This window comes from Montipora capricornis, chromosome 6 (assembly GCF_036669925.1).
Source record: "Montipora capricornis isolate CH-2021 chromosome 6, ASM3666992v2, whole genome shotgun sequence".
Taxonomy (NCBI): Eukaryota; Metazoa; Cnidaria; class Anthozoa; order Scleractinia; family Acroporidae; genus Montipora; species Montipora capricornis.
In genome coordinates, this window is record NC_090888.1 from 68,559,182 (window position 1) to 68,585,667 (window position 26,486).

Here is a 26,486-nt window from a genome sequence, read left to right on the forward strand (position 1 = left end):
CGTTCATGTTTGTGGGCAATTTCCTCTGGTTATTGCACAGGTTACTGCTGTATGCCCAAACCCCAAATTGCTTACTCGAGACGTGGTTATTATTTCTATAATCATGCCTGTTTTTATACGGATTTTTCAGGATTGTCCAGCATTGCCGCGATCCCTCATGGAGTAAGTAAAGTTAGTTTTTTTTTCATTAACCTTTTTTCCATGTTATGACATGTTACGGAATAGCCGACTTGGCTCTCCAACTGACTGGGTTCAATTTGCCCCAATCTCTGTGTATTATTGACCAATATTGATCAGGAGATCAGACCGAGACTTATTTTATCGGCGAATATCTAAGGAAAGCCATTCGCTCTCCCACGCAAGGTCTGTGGTGCTAAGGGAATAATCTGCGCCTATACGATCGTTCATACATCGTGAATATAACAGAATTGTTAATATCTGCAGCCAGTTTTCCATTGTTTTAAACTCGAGTGGCTTGAAGCAACATCTAGACAAAGCTGAAGATATCTTGGCTCAAGAGATATTAAGGAAAGCTACGGAAATTGCCGACGGTGAAGTACCATTTTACATTAGTGATGAAGAATTTAGCCAGGTAACGAAACTTTTTCAAAGATATAGTTTCTGTTTCTTCATAACCCTAACCCATAGTACCAATATGGTGTGGCCAACACATCACGCATGCGCAGAACCAGCCTTGTTAGGCCTCATCAGCATGACACAGCCAACTTACCAGGCGGGTGTTTTAGGCACTCCTTCGATTCAACTGGCAGCTCCACAAAACAAATGTAGTAAGCTGGGTTGGGAACAGCACAGCCGTTCTCCCGCGAATCTTTGGAGGGATTCAAATCCACTTTAAACATATTTTCCATTTGTGAAGGTGGCTATGAATCCGCTTCAGAGAATTTTTTTTAACTTGGCAAAGAGTTTTATCTTGGCCTGCTAATCACTTTCCAGCAATTAAATTGGGGGTCACCGAGTTCAGCATTCAAAGACAGAATATAGGCTGTTTTCAGACAGCTTTATTGTTGCCATTGTGACCAATTATGTCACATCAATGAGAGATTATTGGTGTTTCATATGATAACATATCATTGCCGTTACGCGAAACAGTTGGTAGATTTATTTTTTCCAAATACTGAAATAATGCAGTTTATTGAAAGTCACGGTGTTGAAACTGTTTTGAGCTTACCATTGAAAGGCGGCTTACCGTATTTGCATTTAAAAGCCAATACGTGTGAAAATATAGTAGTCCAAGGTGTTATGTTTCTTTAGCTACATTGTTCAATTTACTTGTCGAGGTTGTGAAAGTGAACTTTTAACTCTTATGTCACCCGTCACGGGCCAAAAATTAGAGGTTTAAGAGTCGAGACTTTACAAACATATCAGTTTCTAAAAATCTAGTCTCGCCCAAATTTGACTTTTCACGTATTGATAACGCTTCAAAACTCATCGACTTTTGTTTTTTCAACCATTATGCTTACAGCTGCAACTTCGAAGGCATGGTACCTGTAATTAAACTCCTGTACAGTTTGAGATTCGTACTTTAACTTAACGATTCACTATAAAAAAAGGAAATATAGAAATACAAGTTACAAGCAAGATACCAAACACTAACCTTCAGAACGCCAAAAACCACGACTGAAAAATTAACTACTTACAAGATCTGTACGGCAACTCCGGGTACAACAACCTACTTACAAAGGAAATACAATACTTTTATACGAAAGACGAATATCTAATGAATCGACGAAATGAACAAAGGGAATTACATATCATTAGGCAACAGAACATAATTACATTGAATAGACGCGATAACGAAGAAAATACTGACTAATTACTGCATGCGGAATTTAGGCAAATTTACGAATATCTCACGAACGCGACGAAATACACGGTACAACTATTAAGCGATGACAAATGACAGCAAATTACATAGAGCCAATAAAAAATCAGTGCAAATGTAGCAAACTTGTAGAAAAATATAAAAGAAAAGAAAAAATCGATTTCTCGTGTCTACAGTACCTTAGGCTCGCTCTTAGCCGTATGTCAGCTTTTCCAAACCCGTACAATTTTTGACAATTGACTATCCCTTGTTTTCTTTAGTTTCTTCTCCACGCTGCAAATTCCAAAGCAAAACTAACAGGCGCTGCTCAAGATCTCATACAAGGATATTACCTGGCGAGTAGACGGACCAAAAACTCACACATGACAAGTGGTTTGGCAGATTTTCCAGTGTCTGCAGTACGAACTCTGTAAGTATCCTACCAATGGCAGCTCTTTAATTGGCTGAGGTCGAACCTCTTGTTGAGCCCTTTTTTTTGTTGTCTGTATATTTTCCTACTTCCTATTGTTTCCTGTGCTAAATCCATTGTTATCATTGTTTGTTCTATTGCTCTTTTGGCCAATCCTGAAACCCGTTCAATGAAGTATAACACGAACCCTTTAATTGGTATTATTATTCTTTTATAGTTTTTCACTTTTCTAAAACCAGATCTTTTTTAGACCAGTCCTTGATATTTATTAGGGTTGAATAATAATGATGACGACGATCCACGTATTCAAACAAATTCGCTTTTTCGAGTTCTCCCAAACTTTCACGAGTGTTTCTATAACTCGATAGAAACACGGAGAACATGTTTTCTATTTCTTTTAGAAAACAACGCGACGAGAAAAAGGAAAACAACTTGTTAACTTTAATTATCAAAATGTAAATTCTCTTTGCTCGCGCCATCACTACGTCAACAGCTCGTGCTAGTTCTGTGTCTCCATCGAGTTATAGAAACACGATTTTTAACCAATCGGGGCGCGTATTTTCTTAGGACTGTTTTCTAATACTTAATGGAGTGTGGCTTGCCCGTTTTGACCCGGCCCAGGCCGAAACTTTGTTGATTGAATAACATTCTTTTTTGAGGACAAGTCTTGCCACTGCGCATGCCAAGCTATCACTTCATCCAGAGGTACGTCTTATGCATGTATGTTATCTCTGAGTTTATAACAAAATCTCTTGTATCTCGAAAGAGCGCCATTACCTGTTTGTCAGTCATCGTCCTGCGTTAAATCAATATAATGCATTAAAAGTTCTTTAGCACGAAAACATTTGGAACAAAATGTATCTCATGTAACTGAAAATTCACAAGAAGACTATTTTTCGTGATCTTCGATCGAATTAATTAGAGTTGACCGCCATAACGCATAAAGACCACATCTGGTGACACTGTCCATCATATTTTTTGACCATATCCGTTACGCAAAATGCCCTTTCCAGTGAATGGTAAAAGGAAGTTTAAATTTGCGCCCGAGAATTTAAATGTGAGCCAGACGTTTCGAGGGTACTACCTCTTCTTCCCTTTTTGATACCAGGTGGGGAGCCTGGAATTATTAATTGGCTGCAAATCAGTCTTCGGTCAAGAATGTGATTGAATGGGCTCTTGCGTAGTTGAACAATGTGAGAGAAATGATGATGTCTTTCTCCTTTTCGAAGCTGCTCGATACTTACAGCTAACAGACAAGAAATAACCAAAACATGATTCACAAAAGTTTCTTTGATTTCTGGCAAAACGCAAGTTTCAGCCTGACATCTGCATTGAGGTTTGGGATAAACTCAATGCTAAATCTCACTTATGACGATTGATTATTGCGAATTTCTCTTGCTTGAGAGGGGACTTTTCGCATGTCGCAATTGATCATTTTCCTCGCGCGGCAAAATTATGCTGATATCACCGTTGGCGGTATGTCAAAGAATTCATTCTAACTTCCTGTCAAAGCTTGAATAAATTTACTACTTTTTACCATACGAATAGTAATGTGTAAAACTGACATTATTGAGATCATCTCTAGTGCATTATTGCTCACGCCTATTGAACGCCTTGTCCCGCGACAAAAGTTTCTGAAATGAAATGAACGAGTTCGTGTTAAAGCTGCATAAAAAAAGTTGCAGGATTTTTCAGGTTTTAAAGCTGTTCAAAGCAAACCATACCATATACTCTCCTTTTCTCTTTCGTTTCTCTGCCTTCATCGTCATCATCATGTTTTACGCCCGGGTTTTACGATGTTAATTACAAATCACGACTTTGTGGCAATGTTTTTCAGTATTTATAAGTAACTTTAGTTTCGAGTATTGTCTAACATTAATATCAGTCTGGAGAGATGTTACAGAATCTATAATGAAGTTCTCAAAAAATTTGAACAAATTGGCCTTCAAATTTGACTGGAATTAAACTTCAATTCCTGTGATTTCACCTCAGGTTGTCACTTTATCCTTTCGTGAGAAATAACCGTCTGTTTTTTCGCAGGAGCCCAAAATGAAACAAAGCGGTTTGATTTATTTTTGAACTTCTCTATTCTGGCTGTTCTATATATTTGTTATTTAAAATAATGTATGAAAATATAACGCCTCGTTGACTTAAATTTAAGAAAAAATACCTCCTCTCTACAAAAAGTTGTAACAAAGATTCATAAAAGTGCGTCAGTTCTAGATTAATATTGCGGAATTACTAAATAAGTACCATTTCATTTAAATGCTGTTCCTTGAAGAAAAAAATGCTCCCTATATTTTGCGTCTTGTTAAAACAAACTTTACAATTTTTTCGATTTCTATTTACTTAAGATTTTAATTATTGTTTTAATTATTTCTTTGTGCACACGAGATTTATGTACTGAAACTGAAATTACAAAATGATTACCGCTTGTGGGTAGAAACAAAATGTCTCACTAAGAATTACGTTTAACTTTAACAGTCACCTGTTATGTTCCTTATTATAGTAAACAGTTCGCACGCTTTCGTTTGAACTGACGATTGTTTAAGCTCTATAAAAACAAATGCCGTCTGTATTTTGACAAGTTAAACTTAAGGGTTTCATGAGAGAAGAAGAGAAGAGGATCTCAGAAGTAACTTATTATGAAGGAAATAGTAATTCGCAAAGCTGTTGCCAGTGATTTTGAAGCTGTGTTAGAAATGTCGGAAGGCATTTACGATGGACACGATTACTTTCCCTGTGTTTTCCATCAGTGGCTAAAGAAACCGAACCGCGTAATTTTTATCGCCCTGTACGGGGACAAGGCTATCGGCCTGAGAGCTATTCATATTGTAGATGATGGTAGAACATTTATCAGTCAGGGTCTGCGTATTCATCCCAGATTCCGAGGGTTAGGATTAAGTCCTCGGTTGATCGAAGCTATTCACGGCTACATACGAAGCAAGTATCCGAATGTTTGCCGAGAACGTTTCACGACGAAATCCGACAATATCGAGCGACTTGCTCTCCAAAAGAAGTATGGTGACACCAGCTTGTTTGAGAGGGATATTTTGGCTTATTACGTCTGCAAAGACACTTTGAAGACACAGACGTTGAATGACGTAGCGAAGAACTTCGACTTGACGATCATACCTTGCACAAGAAGCTTCCTCTACGATTCCATTCTCGACGACTCTGTTGCAAACTTGTTTCCTGGTCGTACCATAATCGTAGACTGGGAACCCTTCCAGGCCCTCCGATCAAACATCGATTTCATTTTTGAAGTCGGTGACTGCCTGTTCTCGGATCGAGATGTGTCCGACTGCTCCAGGGGTCGTCAGTTACCGAAGTCATTTTCTCACGGTCGGTTTTCTCCCCGAGTTAAGCATATGCACTGGGTTACGTCTATTTATGCAGAGGATCCTGTAATGTTCCAAGTTCATGTTGTACGGCAACTGAAGAGTGCTTGCCGACAAATACAAGGTGATTTCATCTTCTCTACTTTTCACAAGCAAAGTCACAGGAAGTGGGGAAAGAAGCTTCTGGAGGAAAGGATAGGATTAAAGTCTGTGGAATTTTTCAAAAACTTTGGATTGATGTTGTTCGAAAGGGAGTTTGTAAAATGACAGGCATATGTAGCTCAATATTATATGTGGGCGTCTCACCTCCGATGTTAAAGCCCATTTGAAACGTTAAAGCAATTACAGTGTAGTCATATAATTACTCAAGGTTTCAAATCGTTGTGTTTCATGTCTTGCGTGAAGTTTGAATTAAGTATGGCGTAATATAATATAAATGAAATAAATATGAGTTGAAGGGTTATTCAAAGCCTGATTAATTCATGAACTGTTCCTGTCCCTCCTAATTTGCACATCACCCAGGAAGCCCCTGTTTTCATTAGTTTCCAGTGGATGCAGGGATGAGCACTCACCTCCCACTAATGTGGCCCGGGTTCGGTTCCCAGACTCGCCGTCATATGTTGATGTTGAGTTTGTTGGCTCTCTCTCTGCACCGTGAGGTTTTTCTCCGGGTACTCCGGTTTTCCCCTCTCCTCAATGAAAACCAACATTTAACTTGACTTGCGTTAATTGTTTGTAGTGTCCTCAATTAGTGCTCCAGCACTAGAACGACTAGACACTTACATAAAGTTCCGTTCCTTTCCTTTCCATTTCCCACCATGTGAAAGCTGACCAGAGTCTCTTTTAGCTATGTCCGGTATCATCAGTCCTCTCCCTTTCCCAGGAGAGCTTTTCTCCTGGTCCCCTTAAGGTGGCTCAAACCAGTTTCAACACCTGAAAGAAACGTTCTTATTAGAAGGATTGACACTACAACACTTCATCATTTAACAGCAATGTTATGGTACCATATTAAGCACCAATTATTGCTGAAAAAGATTCGGTCATTTTTGTGACGTAAAACGTTACCGTGGCAACAGAAATGCCCTGCAGAAACACCCCATATTTTGGCTTTAGCTGCTCATATCTAAAAAACTTATTTTAACCTGCTACCTTGAGTCCTGGGACACAGTGTCCTAAATTAACCATGAATAGTATATTTAAACAAATTTACGAATTAACGATAATCGTTAATTTAGAGAAAAGATTATGTTGTGCTAAAAGCCTGGATGTTTTCTTCGCAAATGCTCGTAGTTCCTGCTTAACCGCAATGATCTCCATTTCGCGTGTATTTCTCTCATTTTTTCTGAGAGGCTGCGCTGGGATCTTTAAGTCTGTTTCTCAAAGCCTCCAAACTTTTCGGGTCCTTGGACATGTTTTTCGGGACTACAGAAAAGAAAACGATCGTAAAGTTCCCTTGCCTTCAACGTTTTCCTTTTGAAAACCATTTCCTTTAGATAAATCACGCCTTTTCAAGTTTTGGTCCCCGGCGATCTCTACAAATAGAACAAAATTTATTCAATACGCTTCTCTAGTGGATAATTAACGAACGAAAGCTAGAGTACCCGATTGCAAAAACGAAAAAAGAAGAACATTTGAAATTAGGGGCGGAACGCGTCTATTGTAATCATCATATTCTTTTTCTGGTTCCTATAAATATGCTGGTTTCTTGTGGAGTTGCCCTTCGGCTGATCAAGCGGGATTAGCCGTCAAGTGGGCGCAAGACATAAATCCTGGTCACCCAGGCTAAGACTGTAAGTAAGCGGTATATCATTTAGTTGTTGCAATCACTTTTGAAGGTCTTTGAAGAAGATGCCGTTGCAGCAATCGCGTTGTACGAGCACTCTTTCAAATGGAAATACGGTAATGGGTGATCTGTACCATCATTATATGACTTGGCTTTATTTTCCCTAGTTTAAAAAAAATGCTATCGAAAAGTTTAAACACGAGCAAGCTAATGACCTTGTTAGCTTTGTATATTTGTTACAGCTCATTGTTATGAGTTGATCGTTTCGATTTTAGGGGGTAGTGTGGCCCAATGGTTAGGGCGCTGGCCTTGAGATCCGGGGATCCCGGGTTCAAGACTCGCTCTGACCACTCGTTGAATTTGATCCTGGTAGTCCCTTGTTCAACTTCCCAGTTCCACTTGTAAATAGCCAACCGGTTTGCCTCCGACCAGTTGGGATTCTTAACAGTTGTTGTTGTTATTCTGTTCCTTCGTTTCGTTGTGTTTCGTTGGCCCTGAAAAGCCCCTATGGGGAGCGGTCAATAAAGTATGTATTGGATTGTAAGATCATTTCAAAGAGAACTTTACCCTTTTTAATGATTGAAAATCGGAACGTAACCAATTAACTACAAAGGAACGAAGGCAACAAAGACTTGTTAATTCTTCTGTTTCTGCGACTGTTGTAATTAGTTCTATCATGTAGCTCTGCGAGCTGGCAACACGAAGCAAATTCTTAACTTGGATTGGCCTTTTTGGTCCACTCGTGACTGCCCGAAAGAAAAAAGTCTTTTTGGCCCTATAATAATTTCATACTCATTTGGTCAATCTTGTTATTTTTTCGTCTTTTTCGGTCCATAAAAATGCAAAAAGGGAACTTGGTCAATAACGCGTAATTATTCCTTCGTTTGGTGACTGAAGACAGTTCTGACCAGAAAAAAGTTGAAAGGGATCTTAGTATTGAATCTGTCTTCTCTAAGAAATCTGACTGATTTCTTTATCAACAGGGTATTCAGGTCTTGGTGTTTTAGACCCTCCCCGTTTGGGTTCCGATGCCTCTGAATTCTTCGGTCCGAAGGTCAGTTGCCGTATTTTCGGAAATAGTCCACTCGCGAATTTGATGTGGAGTTGGACGCCTCAAGCGATTAAAGCTCTAATTTGATTATATAATTACTATACCTTTCCAAACTTCGCCGCAATACTTTCAAATTCAAGTTCCAGTCTTAATGACCTTTTCGTAGTTTCTCCTGGGGGAAACGTTTCTGTTTACCCCCCTGGTTCCCTAAAATCGCTCATTTAGAATTTTGATAAAGCTTTTTCGCCTCTGTAAAGCAGGTTAAATTTATTGTTTTATTCTGGGGATAGAGGTCATTCTTAATATTGTTTACACTCCATCTTTAAATCTTCGTTGATGATAAATTCCTTCTTGATTTCCACTTTATCTTTAACAGAGTTTTTGTTGCCTCTTACTCTTTCTCAGAATGAAACAAGAATGCGAGAATTCCAGGGGAGAATACAACGCTTTTGCCCGACCTTCCAAGATGCTCGTTCTACATTTCTGAGAGCGTTTCACGAAGAATGATTTCTCTTAATATTTCATCCACTAGAAAATGCAAACATCAGTCATTTGGTTGGAGTGTGTGCCAAAATTCTCAGAAAGCAAAAATAAAGGAACTTTGATATTGTAGTGGACCGTATGTCAAAACCCAGCTACCCGGGTGCGTGTGTGTGGAAGGGGGGGGGGAGGGGGGGTGGGTACTTCCTATTAATGAGCTAATGGGGGATGTGCCGCTGGATGGGGTCGCATTTTCACGACTGGATTGACTATAATGGGGTCGCATTTTCAACAGAGTTCCCGACAAAGTTACTAGAATGGGATCACCAATTGTCGGAATTTTGGGGGTAAAAAAATTCTGGCTAGTGAGATTTTAAAATGGAATGATTCGCGGTGAAAAAAAGAAGTTGTTACAGAAAGAACTGTAGCGCTGTTGATTTAGTGTTTACTGTCCGCATTACATTATGTTTTGAAATTACAATTAAAGGGCTTTATGTAAGGTTTATGCATAACAGAAAGTGACTAAGTTGGTGTCGCTTAAATTACATTTACCCAGAAGTGACTAAGATGGGGTGTATAATGGGCCATTAAGGGGTCTGAGAGGCCAGTGGCACATACCCAGCGAAAATTGGCCCAAGTACCCCCTTCTTCCCCGGCCCAGCTAGCGTTTTTTCTCACCGCAATGTGCGAAGCAGTGTTCTCGCGAGGACCTGGCACTATTGCTAGCAGCAGGTACTTTGTTTCACTGGCGCCACAACAGGCACCCCAAGCTCAGTGCGAGGGAAAGCCAACAAAAATATAAGGTTTTGTATGAGTATCCCGATAAAAGACCTGAAAATATAATTTTACCAAAAAACTCTTAATTAAAAAGCGTAACCTTATTGCCATTGTCGGTCGCTTCCTTCCTGTGTGGGTTTTCCACATTCGACGCGAATTGAGCCATTATCAGTTCCCGTCAACGGTTATAATAATTCTCGGGAGCCCACCAAATGAAGTATATATTTTAATTTAATTCAATGTTTATCCAGGGGCATCCAATTTAGCAGAGCTAGTTTAAATGGAGCCCTAACACAACACAAAAACAAAGACATGAAAAACTAGACAAATAATTAAGTTATAAAGGCAACATGTACCGTAGGCTTTACCATTTAAGATGGCACCTAAATTTGATTTTAAATTCGCTGAACGTCTCTACTTGTCTAATGTTTCTCGAAGGGGGGTTTTCTGTCAGAGCTTACTCTGAAAGTAAGTACGAAGGCGCTATTCCGTGAAGACAGGTATGGACTAAAACGTATTTGAGATATTTGCGTGCTTGTAGGCTGGGCCGGCCAAACAAGTGTTGATTTTAACTCCTCAGCCCCGATTGACCGACCTTCAGTAATACATGCGGCACGTGTATTTAGCTTATCTAGGTAAACTTTTCTCCCAGCCCCACAACATTCCTAGATAAAAGGTTCCCACGGTTAAAATTCTACTGTAGAATTCAAGGGCAAAGGTTTTTCTTTCATTTCAATCCGCTCTCACACTGAGCTTGGGAGGCCTGTGCTTCATTATATGTTGCTAATTTGCTAATCATGCTAATCATCAATTAATACAGCCGCTGGCTTTTTTACTGTCTGTGACAAGTCGTCATGGCAACGATTATGTGCCATACTTCAACAGAAACGATGCAGAGGTTCTTCTCTCCAAGTTGATGAGTTGATTGAAGAAATAAGGAATATATCTTTCGTATTCGGCACTTTTAGCCGAAATGGCTGAAGTAATGCATGGACTGGTTTCTGAGGCAAGGAAAAATAGGTTTTCAGCGATACCGAAGCTGGACGAAGAAGGTAACTTTGCGGTTAATTAACCCAACCGGAGAGTCAATTTTCGCCTTGTTTATTGTTTAGTCTGGTAGGCTTGTATTGTTTTGACAAGTCGTGCTACAAGAGACTTTTCTGATGTTTAGATATCGTAAGCGTGTGGGACAATGTTTCGAAGTTCATCGAAAAACAGATGGGGCTTCAAAAGGTTAGTTTGAAATTGGTTCCAATTTCCTTATCCTGCACGTGCAGTAGAATGTTATCGTTGCCGCGATCTTCGCGGTGCTAGGGTTTGGAAAGGCTTTAATATTTATTTCTTTGTGTTCTTCGTAAACAAGATACTTCGAAGAACCATTTGAGAAGAGTTATTTGTGCTGATGAAGCGTTTCAGCAGATTAACCAATATCGTCAATTAAGTGGAGTCTCATTGTTTACAGCGCGAGCAGCCAGGGTTTTCGTGTTCTGAGCATGTCAGCCAATGAAGTGTTTTTTCCAACAGGGTGTGTGTGTTCCGGGGCTTGGGACTTTTACTTACTCGCAAAAAAAGCTGGACGTTGGAAACAACAAATTCATCCAGATTCAGAGACCAGTATTTATCCTGTCGGAAAAGTTTGCTATGACCCACGCGCTTAATTACACCAAACATCACACAACAGGTAATTGTAATGAGGATTTAGTAGTGCTTTGCGGGAAGGGCAAAAAATTAATTCATTTTAAATTATCCGTCTTGATTCATTTTGGCACCGACAAGGTACATTAGTTCTTACCAAAATCAGACTATACCTTACGCTTAAGGTACTTGTACACATGCTCTAATATTTAACTTTATCTTGTAGACTTTTTAGCTGGTCTCCAAAATAATTTAAAAGTGCCCCTATTTTTTTAAAATTTGAAAACTATGTTGACTAAAATACCAAGTGACCAAAGTTTTAAGCTTTTATTTGAAAAAGACACCTGTTTATTTTAACTGGAATTTTCCTACTTAATGGTTTAATGGTCTGCAATTACCAACGTGTCGATCAACTCGAAACTTCAACAAACCCCCAGCATTTGAACTTTTGAAATTGGATCATTCAAATTCCCTTCCCTCTGGCCGAAATGGTGTTCAAATGCCCTACCTTGTTGTTGGATTTTTCCTATTAAAGAACAATCGTTGTTAGCTCCTGTCGTCTTTAATAAAGCTTGTGTTTAGACATGCCAACACATGTTTCATGACCCTTTATGTGATGATGCTGTTTTTACCAGACTTGAGCTAGTACAAAAAAAACAACTTTAATATTGAAACTATAAAAAGTGACTTGAAAATTGAAATAGTTAAGCCAGACACTGTCAATAAGCAAGTATAAGCTGCTGTTACTCAGAAACATGGCAAAAGTTGTTTATCAAGGGTACTGTATACTTATCAACAAGAGGACCTAGCCTAGCCTAGAGCCTAGAGCCTAGAGTGTTTATATATGACCGCATGTATTTTAAATTGTTCAGTGTTGGTTGATTACCTCTGACAGAAACGTACAGCTTTCAGAGCTTTAACAATGAAATGGAGGTGTGAAACCGTACCATATTGTTCATGTACTCTATAGTGTGACAAGATGAATTACAGAGCCAAAATTCCTTTGAAGATCTTTTCCGTAAGCACAAAATAATGCTATATCTCTTCCATATTGTCCAAACATAATTATGTTTATAGCTGTTAGTGACTTCGGCGCCCGGAAAAAAAAAATCGTCGAAACCTGACACTTCCGCTACAGTTTTCCTCACCCCACCCAGGCAAAGGTCAAATCCCCCACTCCCCGGGCACAGAAAACAGTCAAATTGCCGGGGTTTGCTGGGGAGAGGGGGGCATGTTGAAGTTTCAATTTGATCGGTGCATAACTGTGAGATCTTGAGAGAGCTGGATAGAGGAGAAAATTACGTCAAAGGCTCACTAATGCTTGTGTACGCCACAGCATTAATATGCAGCACGGGAGTTTTGGGTTTTCACACTTTTAAACTCATGTTTTTCATATATAATAAGCTGCATTTACATGCTGAACTTTTAAAAGCTAGTGAGCCTTTGACATCACTTTTCGCTGGATCCAACTCTCTGAGGTCCAATTGGTCAGTTTTGAATGTGAGTAATGACAGACTGTGAAATCCAAAACTTACACTAGAAGTAAACGGCCGTTGGATAAAATCAAAGCTCAAAATTTTGCCAGTCAGATGTTAAGCAAGCACACTTTAAAACTCTGAAGGAAAAAAGAAGGTGATTTCTTTTATCACAGGGGCACTTTAATATCCATGAAACAAAAGAACAAAGTGAACATAACATTATACCTAATTAGTGTTGCCTAATCAGAATGACAATGGTTCTTTTGTTTTTTTCGTCCGGCATGTGAAAGTTCTCCAACTTTTTATTTTGACTTGTCTTTTAGCTTAATAAATGATTCATCTTGTTTTAAGAAATAGAATTTTTACCTTAAGTTAACCCAAAGACTGCTGCTAGTTTAATAAAAATTAAGTAAATGTTATTTTGCAAAGTACATGTAATATGGAACTCCCATCTCGAAATACCCAATTGATTTAATTCCTTTTACCGGTAATTAATAACTTTTCAAATACCCTGAAAGGATAAGAAGTGGAAGCCTGATCAGAATGCTGGCATTACTGCTCTTAATTGACCCAAACAGAGAAACAAATTAGATGAACCAAACCTTTCACACCAACATGCAAATTTATTTTGCTGCAATGACCCCTTCTCTGGTTAGTGCCATTCATCCACACACCCTTATTCAGCATCCTGACACAACCCTGTTCTCATCCATGTGATAATGATGATTGTATTGCTAGCTGCCTTCAATTTACTTTGCAGGTCAAATACCTGTTGTACAGCTTAATTTTGCTGCTCTCTCCAACGAGACCCCGTTCAACAGGGACACTGTTGAAAGTTGTGTAAAAGAAGTCCTCCAAGCCTTGAGTCGTTCCGTGCAAGCTAAACGAAATGTTGAATTTCACTTTGCTGGGATAGGAAGATTGTCAATAAGAGAGTCGAAAGTTAAAATGAAGTTCTACAAAGAGTTTCTAAGGAGTATGGATGGCTCTGGTAGTCTGGTTCATGCCTTGTCTAATGTAAGTATGTGTACTATGCATCACCATGCATGCATGCCATGTGTAAACTGCATGTTTATAATGTAGATTCTATTATTATCCACTGATCACATTGTTATCACTTCATCATGTTTTTACCCACTTTAAGGTTCTTTTGTACGTATGGAATAAAATACCATTACTTTTTTTACAAAATTTATTACCGGTAATTTTGTTGATATAATTTGCAGTGTCATAAAAACTCTTTCACAAAATGTTTAAATTTGATGTCTTTATTTACAGCGACCTGGTACAGCAGACTCTGTTTTATCAGAACCAGTTAGCCCAAGACCACACACAAGTAATACTCTAGTGTTACCAAGGTGGGTAAAAAAATCTGCAAACAGGCAAATCTCCATAATTTGCAAAAATATCACAGCAAAATTTAAGTAATCTTAGGACCAATTTACACGGTACGATTGTTATCGTGTGCGACAAGCTCACAGCAGGCCACAACATTACTTACGATTGTGCCAGCGTTTTAAAACATGTTTTAAAATGCTATGACATTTTTTCTGACGTACACAACAATCGTAAATCATGTCGTCATAGGGCCTGTCGTAAGCTGTTGTCGCATGTGACAAAAATCGTACCATCTAAATCGGTTCTTATAGTTCTTAACATGTGAAGGGGAATCTTATTATATGAGAGGGTTTGGCCTCTAATGATTTAGGCAATCATTGGAATATTTATTGAAAACATTATGTAACGAATTATACACCTTGATGGAGTTTGATTTACACTGTATGCATAAATTCATGGTTTATTGATCAAAGTGAGTTGTATCCAAGGAATTGGCAGCTGATACTGTATTGACAGGCATCTGTAGATAGTTACATGTAAAAGGAATAAAATATGAAAAATTATTTAAGTGTAGTATTATAGTACTGCATAGTGATAGTGTAGTGGATAGTCCTGGTAAGTGTATTCAGTCATTAATATGGGGAGGCTGTGCCCCAAGGTCCAACCCCTTACCATTTTTGACAGGAAAAGGGACCCCTTTCATATATGGTACCTTCCATTGACAAATGGTACCCCTTTCGTATCATGCCATTTTCATGTAGGGTTCAACAAATTAAAACAGTACAGTCATACATTTGTAAGGTAATATTGTGTGTTCAAAATATTTTAAAAATTAATGAAGGGCCCTTTTAAATACTGGTACCTGAAGTACAGATTTCCCTACCCTTTCGTAAACTTTGACTTGTGAAATCCCTACTCTTTCATATACCTGAAGCATGAAAAAGGTAGCCCTTTCGGGAGTAGCCGCCCGGTCATGAAGCTTTAAATTATACTTCTCAGAATAACTCCTGGGGAGAGTGGAAGCCCAAAAAGCCCAGGCAAAGAGGGAATGCCCACTATAGCAGAGCTGGAGGAGGAGAATGGTGAAAACATTGTAGTGAGAGAAGATGTAATAACTCCTGACATAGAAAGACCTCAAGAACAATTGACTGACAAACAAAAAGGAGAAGCTGGGTCCATACCTGTAGTAGAGCCAATACTTGGGGAACAAGAGCAATCCATTGAGGAGGATGGTCAGTATTTTTCCTAACCTACATGTATATGAATTGTGTATAATTTAGCATTTGTAAATATTAGATAGCAGTACAGTGTAATTGTTAATCAATAATATTTTTCCTTAAATAATATATTTTCTTAAATCTTAATTCTTTGTAAAAGTTTCCACAGTAAATTATTTGAGTGCAGTGTTGTTACTACGGGGTTGAAACTCAACAAAACTACTGTATCTATCTGAGTGTCCATCTAATTTGGACCAAGGAATTTCCTACTACAAAGTATGATTGTGATATTTATAGTAGAAAATCCATAAAATCAACAATTTTACCTTCACTTGCATTTTGAGCTAACTCATGCCTAAACACATTGCATATCATGAGAACTTAATTGTTATTGACAATTCAGCAAGCTTTTGAAAAACTTTATTGAATTTGAATCAGACAAAAGAAAATGTTAGAAAAGCTAATATGAAATGTTTGGAAAAAAACCCCAGTTCAGACTGTTACCAGGTACTAATTTTTAACATGTAATATGTTTTTTATTGCCCTCATTTTGATGTCATTAATATTTTATATTCCACTCTTTGTTGAGGGAACAAAAAGCCTCTAATTAAAAGTAAGCCCATCCTCCCCTTTGAAGAAACTACATGTAGTATGATCTATTGAAGGAAGTCTCATCAATGTTTGTCATTTATCAGTAACACTTTCAGCAAGGAATCATTAGTTTTCGTTTCATTACTGCAAATTACTCCAAAGGTTGGAGCTATGTGTACCACCTACATGTACAAGTACATATAAATTATATACCTTTTATGCAATCAAACTGGTCTTGTTTCCCTTAAAATATTGTTATCTTAGAAAGTTTCATTTTCAATTGGTGAATGGTTACATAGTACAATGTAGGTATCATAGTATTTTCTTTTTTTCTAAACTTAAGTTAAAAGTTGATATTTAGCATTGAGTACCGGTAATCTTGAAATGTATTCATGTACTACATGAACTTGGAGGATACAGAAACCAGATAAACACAAACATGTTTATAGGTGTATACTCCATGGGAGAATGGCAACACAAAAGCAGTATTGTATAAAAATTATGAACTAAGGAATAATATTTTTTATTAAACATACATGTACCACAGTGACTGTACAAACCATAAGGATTTGAAATGTTTCTTAAGTTGCACTGAATATAAAGTTTCATCACAGAAAAATTAATTAATTTTGTCAGATCAGCTTTTTTAAAAGCAACTCTCAATCCAAAAGATAAACATTTTAGGCTTTAGAATCTAATATTACATGTATGCAAGATGGAAATTTTCATGCATTAATATGAGACAAAATTAATGGTTCAAAAAGTACACAGAATTAGCATTGTCTTTCATAGTGTCTTCCTGTGTTTTGAAGTTACATGTATCTTGCTGCTAAATTTGAAAAGTTGATTGACTAACTGTTTGGTGTACAATCAATAATTAATTGAGTGAAATGCAGCAGTACTATATAGCAGCTGAACCTGAACTGCATGTTGGAGAACACTCATAGCAAACATGCAGGCATACAAATGTAATGCCCTGAACATAAAGTTGCAATTTATCAAGTCTTATGTGAATGAATAATCTGAACCATGTTCACAGCATGTTCAAGAATACCTGCTCCACTTGGAAATGCTTACTACGATAAATTTCAGAGTACATTTTCAAGAATTTTTAACTTACTAGATCCTGCTGATCCATATCACAGTGACTTCAGAACAGGTAACAGTACATGTATCTCCAAGAAATTTCTGTGATAAGCATGCACAAAGCATATGACAACAAATGATACTTCTTGCAAGGATTTAAGCCTGCTTAGAGGTATTACTTGTACATGATTGTGAATTTTTTCCCACCATAAATTTTCATCATCAAGTTTTTGTTTATGACTACAATTATACACTGTCAGAATTAAGACAGTGTTGCTATGGTATGTTTTATGGAGATAAAAAAGAAGGAAAGTAAGTTACTGTAAATTTTTAGATCCAGCAGCTCTTTAATACATAAAAATATGGACCTTTAGAACTTTATACCATTTACTGACTTTAAAGTTCAAACCAACTCAAACCCTAGTACTTAGGTCTTAAATAATTTTATATACAGTGTACAACCAGAAACTTGATACTGTTTATTGCAAACATTTAAGGGCCACCTTATACAGTGTATGTAGATCTTAATGTGTTTTGTCAGCCTTAAAGTTAATGGCATCCCAAACTTACAGACTGGTACGCATCATTATAATAATTATCACCAGTATTATTTCCATAACTTTGGGACAATGACAAAATCAAAATAAATTTAAGACACACAAACCAACTTTTTAAAGGTCTTTGTTTTGTCATTTTTCATGATGGTGATGGCATGAGTAATGCTGAAACATGTCTATAAAAGGTTGGTTTGTGTGTCTTCAATTTATTATTATTATTATTATTATTATTGTGCTTAAACTTCCACTTTGTTTGCAAGTGCGGATCGTAGTGAAACTGCAGATTACAATAATCTGGGCAATTTCTGTTTCAAATAGACTGATGCTTCATTTACGGCTATGAAAAGCTTTCACTATTTCACAGTTTTGTGCGATTACCCATTGTTGTCATTTTCTGATCACGTTCATCCTATCAGAGAGTCCTACATTGTTTAACTTGTGAATCAGTTCTTTATGGTACCCGGCCAGAAAATCAAACACTTAAATTAACTTGAATAACATTATAACCGGGATACAATCTCTTTAAGCTTTCCCTTAAATCAGCATATTTCTCTGTTTTCAATTTGTCTCATTCTTGAATCTGTCCGATGTTACACACAGTTTCCTCAAATATGAGCCACTGGCATTCTTTCTTGTTGCATATAGCGATGTCCGGTTTGTTGGCACCGTCCTTAGGAACGACGTCGAGGTGTAGAGGAATGTTCCATAGTACCTTTACTTCTTTAGTCTTATTATTATTATTATTATTATTATTATTATTATTATTATTATTATTATCATTACTATGATTATTATTATTATTATTATTATTATTATTATAATATTACGTGTAGATGAATTCAATGTAATGATGATCGTGAAAGAAGTTAATTTGGTTACTATTATTATAAAAACCAATTCTCTACATAGGTCTAAGTATTCTATAAAAGGAAAACACAATTTAGTAATTTAATAACAGTGAATACATGCAGGTGTCAATCTAACAATAAAATAGACGTTTTGTTTTAATTATTAATTTACTCGTGATAATAGTGAATTTATTGAGGCTGGTCTATCACATTATTTTTGCAATAAATTATGCATGATTATTGGCGGAATTCAGAATTGAGTCAATGATATTTTCATACTTAACTGGTAATTCCTGTGCCATCAAATGATATTGGTACATTGCTATTAGCAACATAATGTTTAGGTTTTCTCTCATTAAGGGCTTTGAAGCCTCAATCACCTTGTATTAAGGTGTAGCAGAACCACTTTTTCTGTCATGATGACCATTTGTTATAATCACAATATTTCATTTCCATCTTTGTCAAAAAAGAAAAAAAGCCTTGTAAAAGTAAAAGCTGCATCTCCAGAGTTTTCTACAAACTGGAAGCAAGTTAAATTTGTTCCAGGGACACAAAGATATCTTACTCCTGGGTCACTACCAAAGGGGTATTATGTGATCATAGCCAAATGTAAGCTAGATTGATGCTTTTCAAATAGTTTATTTCTGTGAAAAAATTATTATATATTAAGGTACTTTATTCTAAACGATATTTTTGGCTTTAATATTTATTTAACTTACATGTATGGCCTTTCTGGATGAAAATTATTATATAACAAGGTGGCTGTAGTCACTGTTTTTTTCTTACTAATAATTATTGTTGCTGCTGCATTAGGATATTTTCTTTAGTATTATCATTGCTGATACATGTATAATGCAGGAAGATCTCAGAAATCTCAGATGGACAGGGATCATAACTTATTCCAAGATAAATATGCTGAATTGGTACATGTACTTGTATATAGCTGCCAGTTAAATAAAATCCGCAGTCATTTGCTAGGTTAACAATATGTTGCCAGAACTGTTTCTGTCTAGGCAAGAAAAAAGAATTTAAATGAAGGCCTTTTTTACTGTGATACAAATGAACTTTAATTAATGTTTTGTTTACTGAGTTTCATATATTTCTTTATTTAATTCACCTTGTTAGATAAACTGCTTAAACTGAAAATTGTGGTGAAATGAAAGACAAAGGCTACTGTTACAAATGCTACGTTTAAACATGTTTATACTCATCAGACATTGTTATAATAATATTTCAAGCTCATATATCAACTCTTTTAAAGTACATTGTACTCAGACACATATTTTCATGGGTAACACATTACAGAAATTACTGGTAGTAGACATAAAGATCACTAACTGTTCAAAGAACTGTTCAAAGACTTAATTTGTGTAACAAACTTTTACTCATCAGCTATTCCAAAGAGTCCATCCAGAATTTCACCTGCCAATGCACCACGCACTCCCCTTCAACCTGCCAAAGCTACAGGTGTGGTTTACAGTGTTCCAGAGGCTGTCTCGACACCACCTCCACCTCTAGCCAGGAGTCCATTTAGGGCAACTCCCCCCAAAGGCATCAGGGGATCAACAGTCTGTAGGAATGCAAAAAGTCCCACTCAAGATGCAGACAAGCATGAGCCCTCAACTATGGAACCAGTTGTTGACACAGTGCAGTCAGCATCTAGATCTAGGTATTAGCAAAAGGTTTTTAGACTAAGAGTTTTCATAGGTTTGTGATCTCTGTGAGGTAAAAATTTGTACACTGTGTACAGTAGCTGTAATAACAGCACTGGAAGAGGTAGCGCAGTCCAGTGGTGAGGTTGTTGGATTTGTTTGTGGTTGCACATATATGGCTTAAAATTTGCCTCTCTGACCATGGCATGGGTTTGTCTGGAGTAGACCTTGATTGAACTCTGCCAATCTCTGTATTTAGTTTACTGGTTGCCTCCTGTACATCTACTTGTTTGTTTAAATTTTAGTAGCTGCAGTCATGGCGACAAGGCAGGACAAGAGTTGTGTTACCTCTGCCACCAGCGTGCTCAGAAGAATATTCCCATTTACTTTACGGAGGAGCGCCGTCAGCAGGAACTGGAGCAGGATCGTCTGCTACAGCAATACCAACAGCAAAAGGACTCAGAGGCAATTTTAAAGGAGCAGGTATGGTTAACTATTTCTGCTTCAGTTCAAGCTTTATTGTGATAATACATACCAGTATATATTGTACAGAAATTGTTCCAATAAATTGTTTTCAAATACTCAGAGGCAGGCACAATTTTGTCCTTTTAAGAAATTGACTCAGAGTCTATACAGATGGTTTGGCTTAAATTTGGGTTTGTTTACTTGTTTTCTTTCAATGAGAGTTAATTGTTAACCACAGAGCAATTTTAATTTCTAATTACCAGTTTTGAATTTTCCTTCTCATTTGATTGCACTGTAGGCCAAGAACTTTGACGACCGCTCTTACAACCAGAAAGTGGCAGCCTTTAATCTTGGTGTATCTGAAGCAATTAAGGTAATTCACCGCATCAAGATGTCCAGTGCCCAGGTTTTCAGTTATAAAGTGGTTGTGTTCTTTAATAATTTGAAGGCAAAGTAAAATGGATGAATTCTTGCTATCTTGTTTTTTTTTTTAATTTCAGACTAAACTAAGCGCAAGACCAACAGAATTTTGTGTAAGTAACAAAAAAAATTATTGGATAGAAATAATTACATTTATGTATCTACATGTACATGTAAATTTTGGTTTTGGTTGCAATGCACTACTATAAACCTGTTTGATACATTTATATCATAAAACAGTAACCACAATAACAAAATCCCAATGGCATTGGCATAATTTTAGTAACCTAGTGTACAGCAACCCTAATCCGTGAATATCATAACGTACTCACTCCACCACTATTTTAATTTATCATTTGAGCTTTTGTTACTGAACGACTTAATAAGGAAATCATCTCTTTGTACTTAGTTACTTGTAATGATTATACGTGTAGTTTACCAGTCAAACTGTGTTTTCCTTTACAGAGATCCTACTTGTTTCAGAACAGGCCCCTTACACCTCCTCGGTATTTAAAACAGGATGAGTATTGTAAAGATTTGGGCAGCCAGGTGTGTGCGCATCTTCAGGATTATCTTGGTACTCGCTGTTTCTAAAACGATTGTCTAAGCTAAAGATCATAATAGTTAATGAACGACTTGAACAATTGCATAACAGCCGGAAAAAAAATCTACTCTTGAATTGGACCTGCACACTGTTCAACCACTGCGCATGTCAATTTGGAGTTCTTTCTACATTCAAGAACGATTTTCGTGACGAGAAATCGTTGCGGTTACATGTATGAAACACCTTTAAAGCAGCTGTAAAGAGTGGAAGTCAAAAAAAATTTGCAGTTTCTTTACAAAGCGCTTAGTTACTGCCCTGAGACTATTTAGTACCTTCTGTTGTGACTGAACAAAAGGCTAGAATTTTAAAACTTAACAAGATTGCTTTTAAGGCTTCTCTTTCATCAAGTGCTCGCCTTGACGGAATGGGCCAAAACTTTATTCAGACGTTCTTCATGCAAAATTTGTCATCGGTTTCTTGGATTCTTAGGATTCATTATTTTTACCCATTTCTAGTCTTTTTGAAGAGTACTGGCTGTACGATTAAGGAAAGAAGTTATCATTGCACTTAACTGGATAATTCAAGCAATTGGCTCTTACAGGCACCTGAAAAATTCAGGTGATTTCAACTGGACTCGAACCCATGACCTCTGAGACAATTGCTTGAATTGTGATGATCACTTCTTTCCTTCAACTATATTCTGCACTTCAAATGAATACATTCATATCTGCAAGATTCCTGCGTGTAAAATTCGTTTTTTTTTTCTTACCAGGTCGTTTCAAAGTATAGCAAACTCTCAAAACTGAAGAAAGAACAAGCGTTTCTGGAGAGACTCGAGCAGGTTCAGCTGGCAGAGGAGTAAGTAAAATGTTTTAGGGGTCCTTCATTCCTTTCGCTGTCTTTTTCGGCTGTCTAGGCTGCCATTTTTGATTGATGACAGCATTGAAGGTTTTCGCTGTGCACTCCTGTGTATCATCATCGGTCGTACATAAAATATAGAATTACAGCAGCTAGGCGGCAATTACTGCTTGCATGTCCGTCGTTCAAATATTAAGGAATTTATAATTTTCTACCAAGGTCCGAAAACTTGGAATTCTGAAGTACCTGTTCTTATCGCCTTTTTACTGACCTTACAGAAAAAGATGTTAAAACTTTAACAGTTAAACAGTCCTTAACTGGCTCAGCCGAAAACAGTTGAGATCCCTCCCCCCCACACCGACTTGCAAGCTCGAAGGTTGCCTCATAAAACTCCTCTCGCCAAAAACTTGAAGGAAAAATTCCTGAGAAGCCAAAAGAAGTGGATGTTGTTGTTGTTGTTGTTGTTGTTGTTGGCACGTACATTGTACATTTAACATACTGTCAAGTGGGAATTTCATTTAATTGTAGCGTGGATCCTTACGTTAAAGTTTGCAATTGAAAACTGATTTTCTGGTTTCAGTTTGGCTTTGCAACGTGAACAATACTTGAGAGAGAAGAAGGAAAGCAGTAATGCTTATCGTAAAGCATTGGATTCACAGGTAAACCATTTATCTTTCATGCGCCTTGATCGTCGTTGGTTCTCAACATTTAGAGGGATCATTCTTTGACTTCTGAAATTGTTTTATTCCAATGCATCCTTTTTTTTTTCACAACGAAAAATGTTATTTCATTTTGCTGAAACTACATGCACAATTTAATCTGCACGCTGTTGATTTTGTGTTTTGTTTTAAGTGTTCAGGTTTTTGCATTTTTAAAAATTAATTAAGGCTTGTTATATCTAAGATAAGGTGCTGTTCTTGGAATGCAGGTTGCATTTATCAACAATACAATTCAGTGGGTCGACTACAGCATTTGGACTACATTATTTACTGAATTGCTTTTGTTTCAACGGGAAAAAACGGGCAGAAATGCAGGACGCAAGCGAAATTCGACCTGCTTATGTTGTCATGCAGCTAGAGGAGATCTTTAGTTAGGCAAATACTTACAGGTTTAAAACAAATAGTGAAAAAAAAAGGCAGTTTTTATAAGTAGATAGACAAATACACGAGTATGAACATTGTACTCAATGTATTTACTTATTAGAAAGTTCTACTTAGTGTTACCTTTGTTTAGATTTTAATCAGGAAAACAGGCAACTGCTCACTGCGTGCATCACCTGAGCTGTTACGTTTACCAAAGCCACAGATTATTGTACCTTTCTCACACACGTTAGAACTGCGGCTACAGCGAAAGCCAGGAGGAAGAATGGTAGAGTACAGTAGATTTATTTAGATTAAGCTGTCGTGTGTCGTTTACTGATAGTGGAGATAAACTAGTAGTTTACGATAGCTTAGCATTCACCTGTCGTGAATAATAGTAACATTTGGCATGGAAGGGGTTTTGAGGAAGCGATTCTGTGTTCTGTGAGATCAGTAGCCAGGTGTATTTTCCTGGTAACTCTCACCGTGATACACTTGATCTAGGAGACCAGGGGCACGTTTCCCGAAAGTCCCGAAACTTTACGGGCCATTTTCGGGTGTCACAATTCCCTTTGTATCTCAAGAACGGAGAAGATTTAAGTCGTCAAACTTCACAGTGAGTTTGCTTTTTGTTACTTTGTAAACATGTTAAAAGATCGGCCTTCCAAAATGAGCGGTTGGCAGTTTCTCAAATGGCTTTTCGGGCCCGGATATTTTTCGGGACTATTGAGAAACGGGCCCCAGTTGTTCAAAAGGTGGATAACGCTATCCGCCGGATAACAACTGGGGCCGGTTGTGTGGAGAAAGCATTGAAGAAATTTGACTTTCTCTAGGATAAATAACCTCACTCACCCAGGATATTCCTTGCATTACTAGGAAGTGACGCATACGTTGACGTATAGCTTAGATAGAGAAGATAACTCTTTTTGACGATATGTCGGTAAAAATTTTGTTGGATTGGCATATTCCGCAAGGAACAAAACCCCTGTAGGTGTGGAAATGTTGTGATGTGACGTTTTCTCGCACCTCAGGTACGCTGCAAACCTCTACCAATCCCCGCACTAGAGCCGGACTCCAGAGCACCAATCTTCGGCGTTTATGACGCAACTGATGAAAAGCTGGTTGAGCGAAAGATGCGCGCTCATCAGTTGTATCAGGAGCAACTTGAAATGGTGGCTCAGAGAAAGAGGGAAGCTATACTAAGGGATTTAAGAAGTCAAAAAGAGGAGTCCAATATGCTGGAAAGAACACGCAGAGAGTAAGATACTTTTCCTTGTTGTTCTGTCAAATTACTTTATCATCCAAACAACTCTTAGAGTGTATTTTCACCGTAAAGTGTAATATTATGAAGGATACGAAACGACGGACTAAACGAAAAAAAGACACTTTACTCTCCACTCGCCCCGGTGATGTCATCACTGGAAAAGGCCTTTGTGTCTCATTTAATTGCCAATTTTGTTAATTGTGTGTTATGTGTGCGATTTGTTCAAAGTAAAATGCGCAATAGAAAAGGGCAAAATGTGTTTTCATTGGCAGAGAGATTATAACGTTTAGACGTTTTGCGGTCACTTTGCACTGTAGAACTGTCGCTAGTACTTAACCAGCTTTTCCCTTTTTGAAGTATACATTTGCTAATAATCACATGTTCCATTTTTATTCCGCAGTATTATTCTGGACCGCGCCCTGCGTCATCAAGAGCGTGTGAACGCTCGTCGTTCTCTTGAGGAATCTTGGGCTTCCAATGTAGCTCGTAAAAGAGACCTTGATCAAGATGAACGGCAGCGAGCTCAGAGTCCAGGAATGTTAATTCATGAACAATGTGATAAATACCACCGATGTAAACAGTGCGGCAGACGCCCACAGAACTGTGGTGAATCGAATGTGTGGAGCGAATCTCGGTACATCCCTGGCTCAAGGCTGATTGTTTAAAACGCCATCTCCTTTTTCATAAATTTCTGGAATTAATTTGGGAACGATTTACGGAAAACTACCAAGTAATGGTAACCTTATCCCTTCAGGAAAAGCGTGGAATCTTATTTATTGAAGAATCTGTATTTGTATTATGGTGTCAATGCAAATGAGGGGAGATACATAACTCACTTCTTCTTAACAGATAGATAGAGTGATCAAGATGAGTGAGCAACCGTGAAGCTCATTTGACATGGAACATTTCATCTTTATGACCTATTATCGTTTCTATATTTCGTCTTTTAAATCGCGACATTTTCCTTTATGACATCCTTATAATTATAGCTCAGTTTCTGTTAAAGATTTGCTTGGTAAGAACTTCAGTTGGTGAGGCCTGGCTTCGTTTGTAGATGTTGTTTAGAGTGAAATATTTGCACATCTGAGTGATCTGAAATGTAGCGCACCGATCTCAGAGGAATTTTGTTGTCGAAATGGTTGTAATGCAACCTGGCTCGGATAATCACCGTTAAAGTCTTTACCGAAATCTTACGAGCATGCATGGAAGAAATAACGATTGTCATCTTTTTACTCTTTGGGATAATTGTACATACGGATCTGTAAAAAAGTTGTTCTGTACCGAGTAACATTGTTGGTTTTGTAGTAAAAACTTCGACAACCGCGGAAGCTGAATTTTCTTTAAAACGAAAGAGAAAATTGTGATAAACAACATCGTCGCTCTTTGGAGGTTGGGTGCCCGAAACATCCTGGAGCTTTCACTATTGGCAGTCAGCTCCAAGATGGAGACTGCACCGATGGCTGGCAAAACCTGACAACCCAGCCATGAGCCCCCACGCCCCCGAGAAGAATGGGCACCCGTCACATTGATACACAGTGGAAAGCAGAGGGTGGGGAGGGAGGGAACAAAACCCGCTAAACGCTCCACACACAATGCTCCTACTTCCCGCCACACTGATAAATAAGCGATACAGCCCAAAGCACGAGGTATTCCACGCATGCGCAAGTATACTAAAACCACTGACCAATTGGCTGCAGTCGCTCCTAGTTGTTTACTTGGTTAAACTTCGTTTAACCTCATTGAAAACATTACGTATTGATCACTCTTTCT

The 26,486-nt window shown here is 37.7% G+C and overlaps 3 protein-coding genes across 4 annotated transcripts in view; all 3 read left to right on the forward strand.

The window, feature by feature from the left end:
* The window catches only part of LOC138054341 (minichromosome maintenance domain-containing protein 2-like), a 10,046-nt gene extending 1,080 nt beyond the window's left edge, over positions 1-8,966 (forward strand). The window contains exons 4-10 of the mRNA XM_068900798.1: positions 131-162; positions 445-592; positions 2,104-2,252; positions 2,912-2,957; positions 7,429-7,492; positions 8,360-8,430; positions 8,833-8,966. Coding sequence (XP_068756899.1) covers positions 131-162; positions 445-592; positions 2,104-2,252; positions 2,912-2,957; positions 7,429-7,492; positions 8,360-8,430; positions 8,833-8,934 — 612 coding nt within the window. The 3' untranslated portion in view covers positions 8,935-8,966. The remainder of the gene's footprint in view (positions 1-130; positions 163-444; positions 593-2,103; positions 2,253-2,911; positions 2,958-7,428; positions 7,493-8,359; positions 8,431-8,832) is intronic.
* Positions 3,815-6,351, forward strand: LOC138050785 (histidine N-acetyltransferase-like). Its single transcript, XM_068897072.1, has one exon. The coding sequence runs from the start codon at positions 4,898-4,900 to the stop codon at positions 5,858-5,860; it is 963 nt and encodes a 320-aa protein (XP_068753173.1). The 5' UTR covers positions 3,815-4,897; the 3' UTR covers positions 5,861-6,351.
* Positions 8,967-10,530: 1,564 nt separating the features above from the next.
* On the forward strand, positions 10,531-26,044 carry LOC138053032 (coiled-coil domain-containing protein 81-like). 2 transcript variants are annotated; one of them, XM_068899712.1, is made up of 15 exons: positions 10,531-10,736; positions 10,856-10,917; positions 11,209-11,365; positions 13,558-13,814; positions 14,076-14,155; positions 15,135-15,367; positions 19,827-20,103; positions 20,392-20,569; positions 20,850-20,924; positions 21,052-21,084; positions 21,437-21,520; positions 22,288-22,373; positions 22,954-23,032; positions 24,484-24,710; positions 25,117-26,044. In XM_068899712.1, the coding sequence occupies exons 1-15, from the start codon at positions 10,658-10,660 to the stop codon at positions 25,379-25,381; spliced, it is 2,172 nt and encodes a 723-aa protein (XP_068755813.1). In that variant the 5' UTR covers positions 10,531-10,657; the 3' UTR covers positions 25,382-26,044. The 2 variants fall into 2 exon arrangements, with proteins under 2 accessions (XP_068755813.1, XP_068755814.1); XM_068899713.1 differs by having other exon boundaries at positions 10,552-10,736; positions 20,395-20,569.
* The last annotated feature ends 442 nt before the right edge of the window (positions 26,045-26,486 follow it).

Coding starts and splice junctions, on each gene's coding strand:
- LOC138050785 (XM_068897072.1), top strand. CDS start 4,898: ATGAAGGAAATAGTAATTCGCAAAGCTGTTGCCAGTGATTTTGAAGCT.
- LOC138053032 (XM_068899712.1), top strand. CDS start 10,658: ATGGCTGAAGTAATGCATGGACTGGTTTCTGAGGCAAGGAAAAATAGG. Junction 10,918..11,208: donor AACAGATGGGGCTTCAAAAG/GTTAGTTTGAAA, acceptor TTTTTCCAACAG/GGTGTGTGTGTTCCGGGGCT. Junction 14,156..15,134: donor AATACTCTAGTGTTACCAAG/GTGGGTAAAAAA, acceptor TATACTTCTCAG/AATAACTCCTGGGGAGAGTG.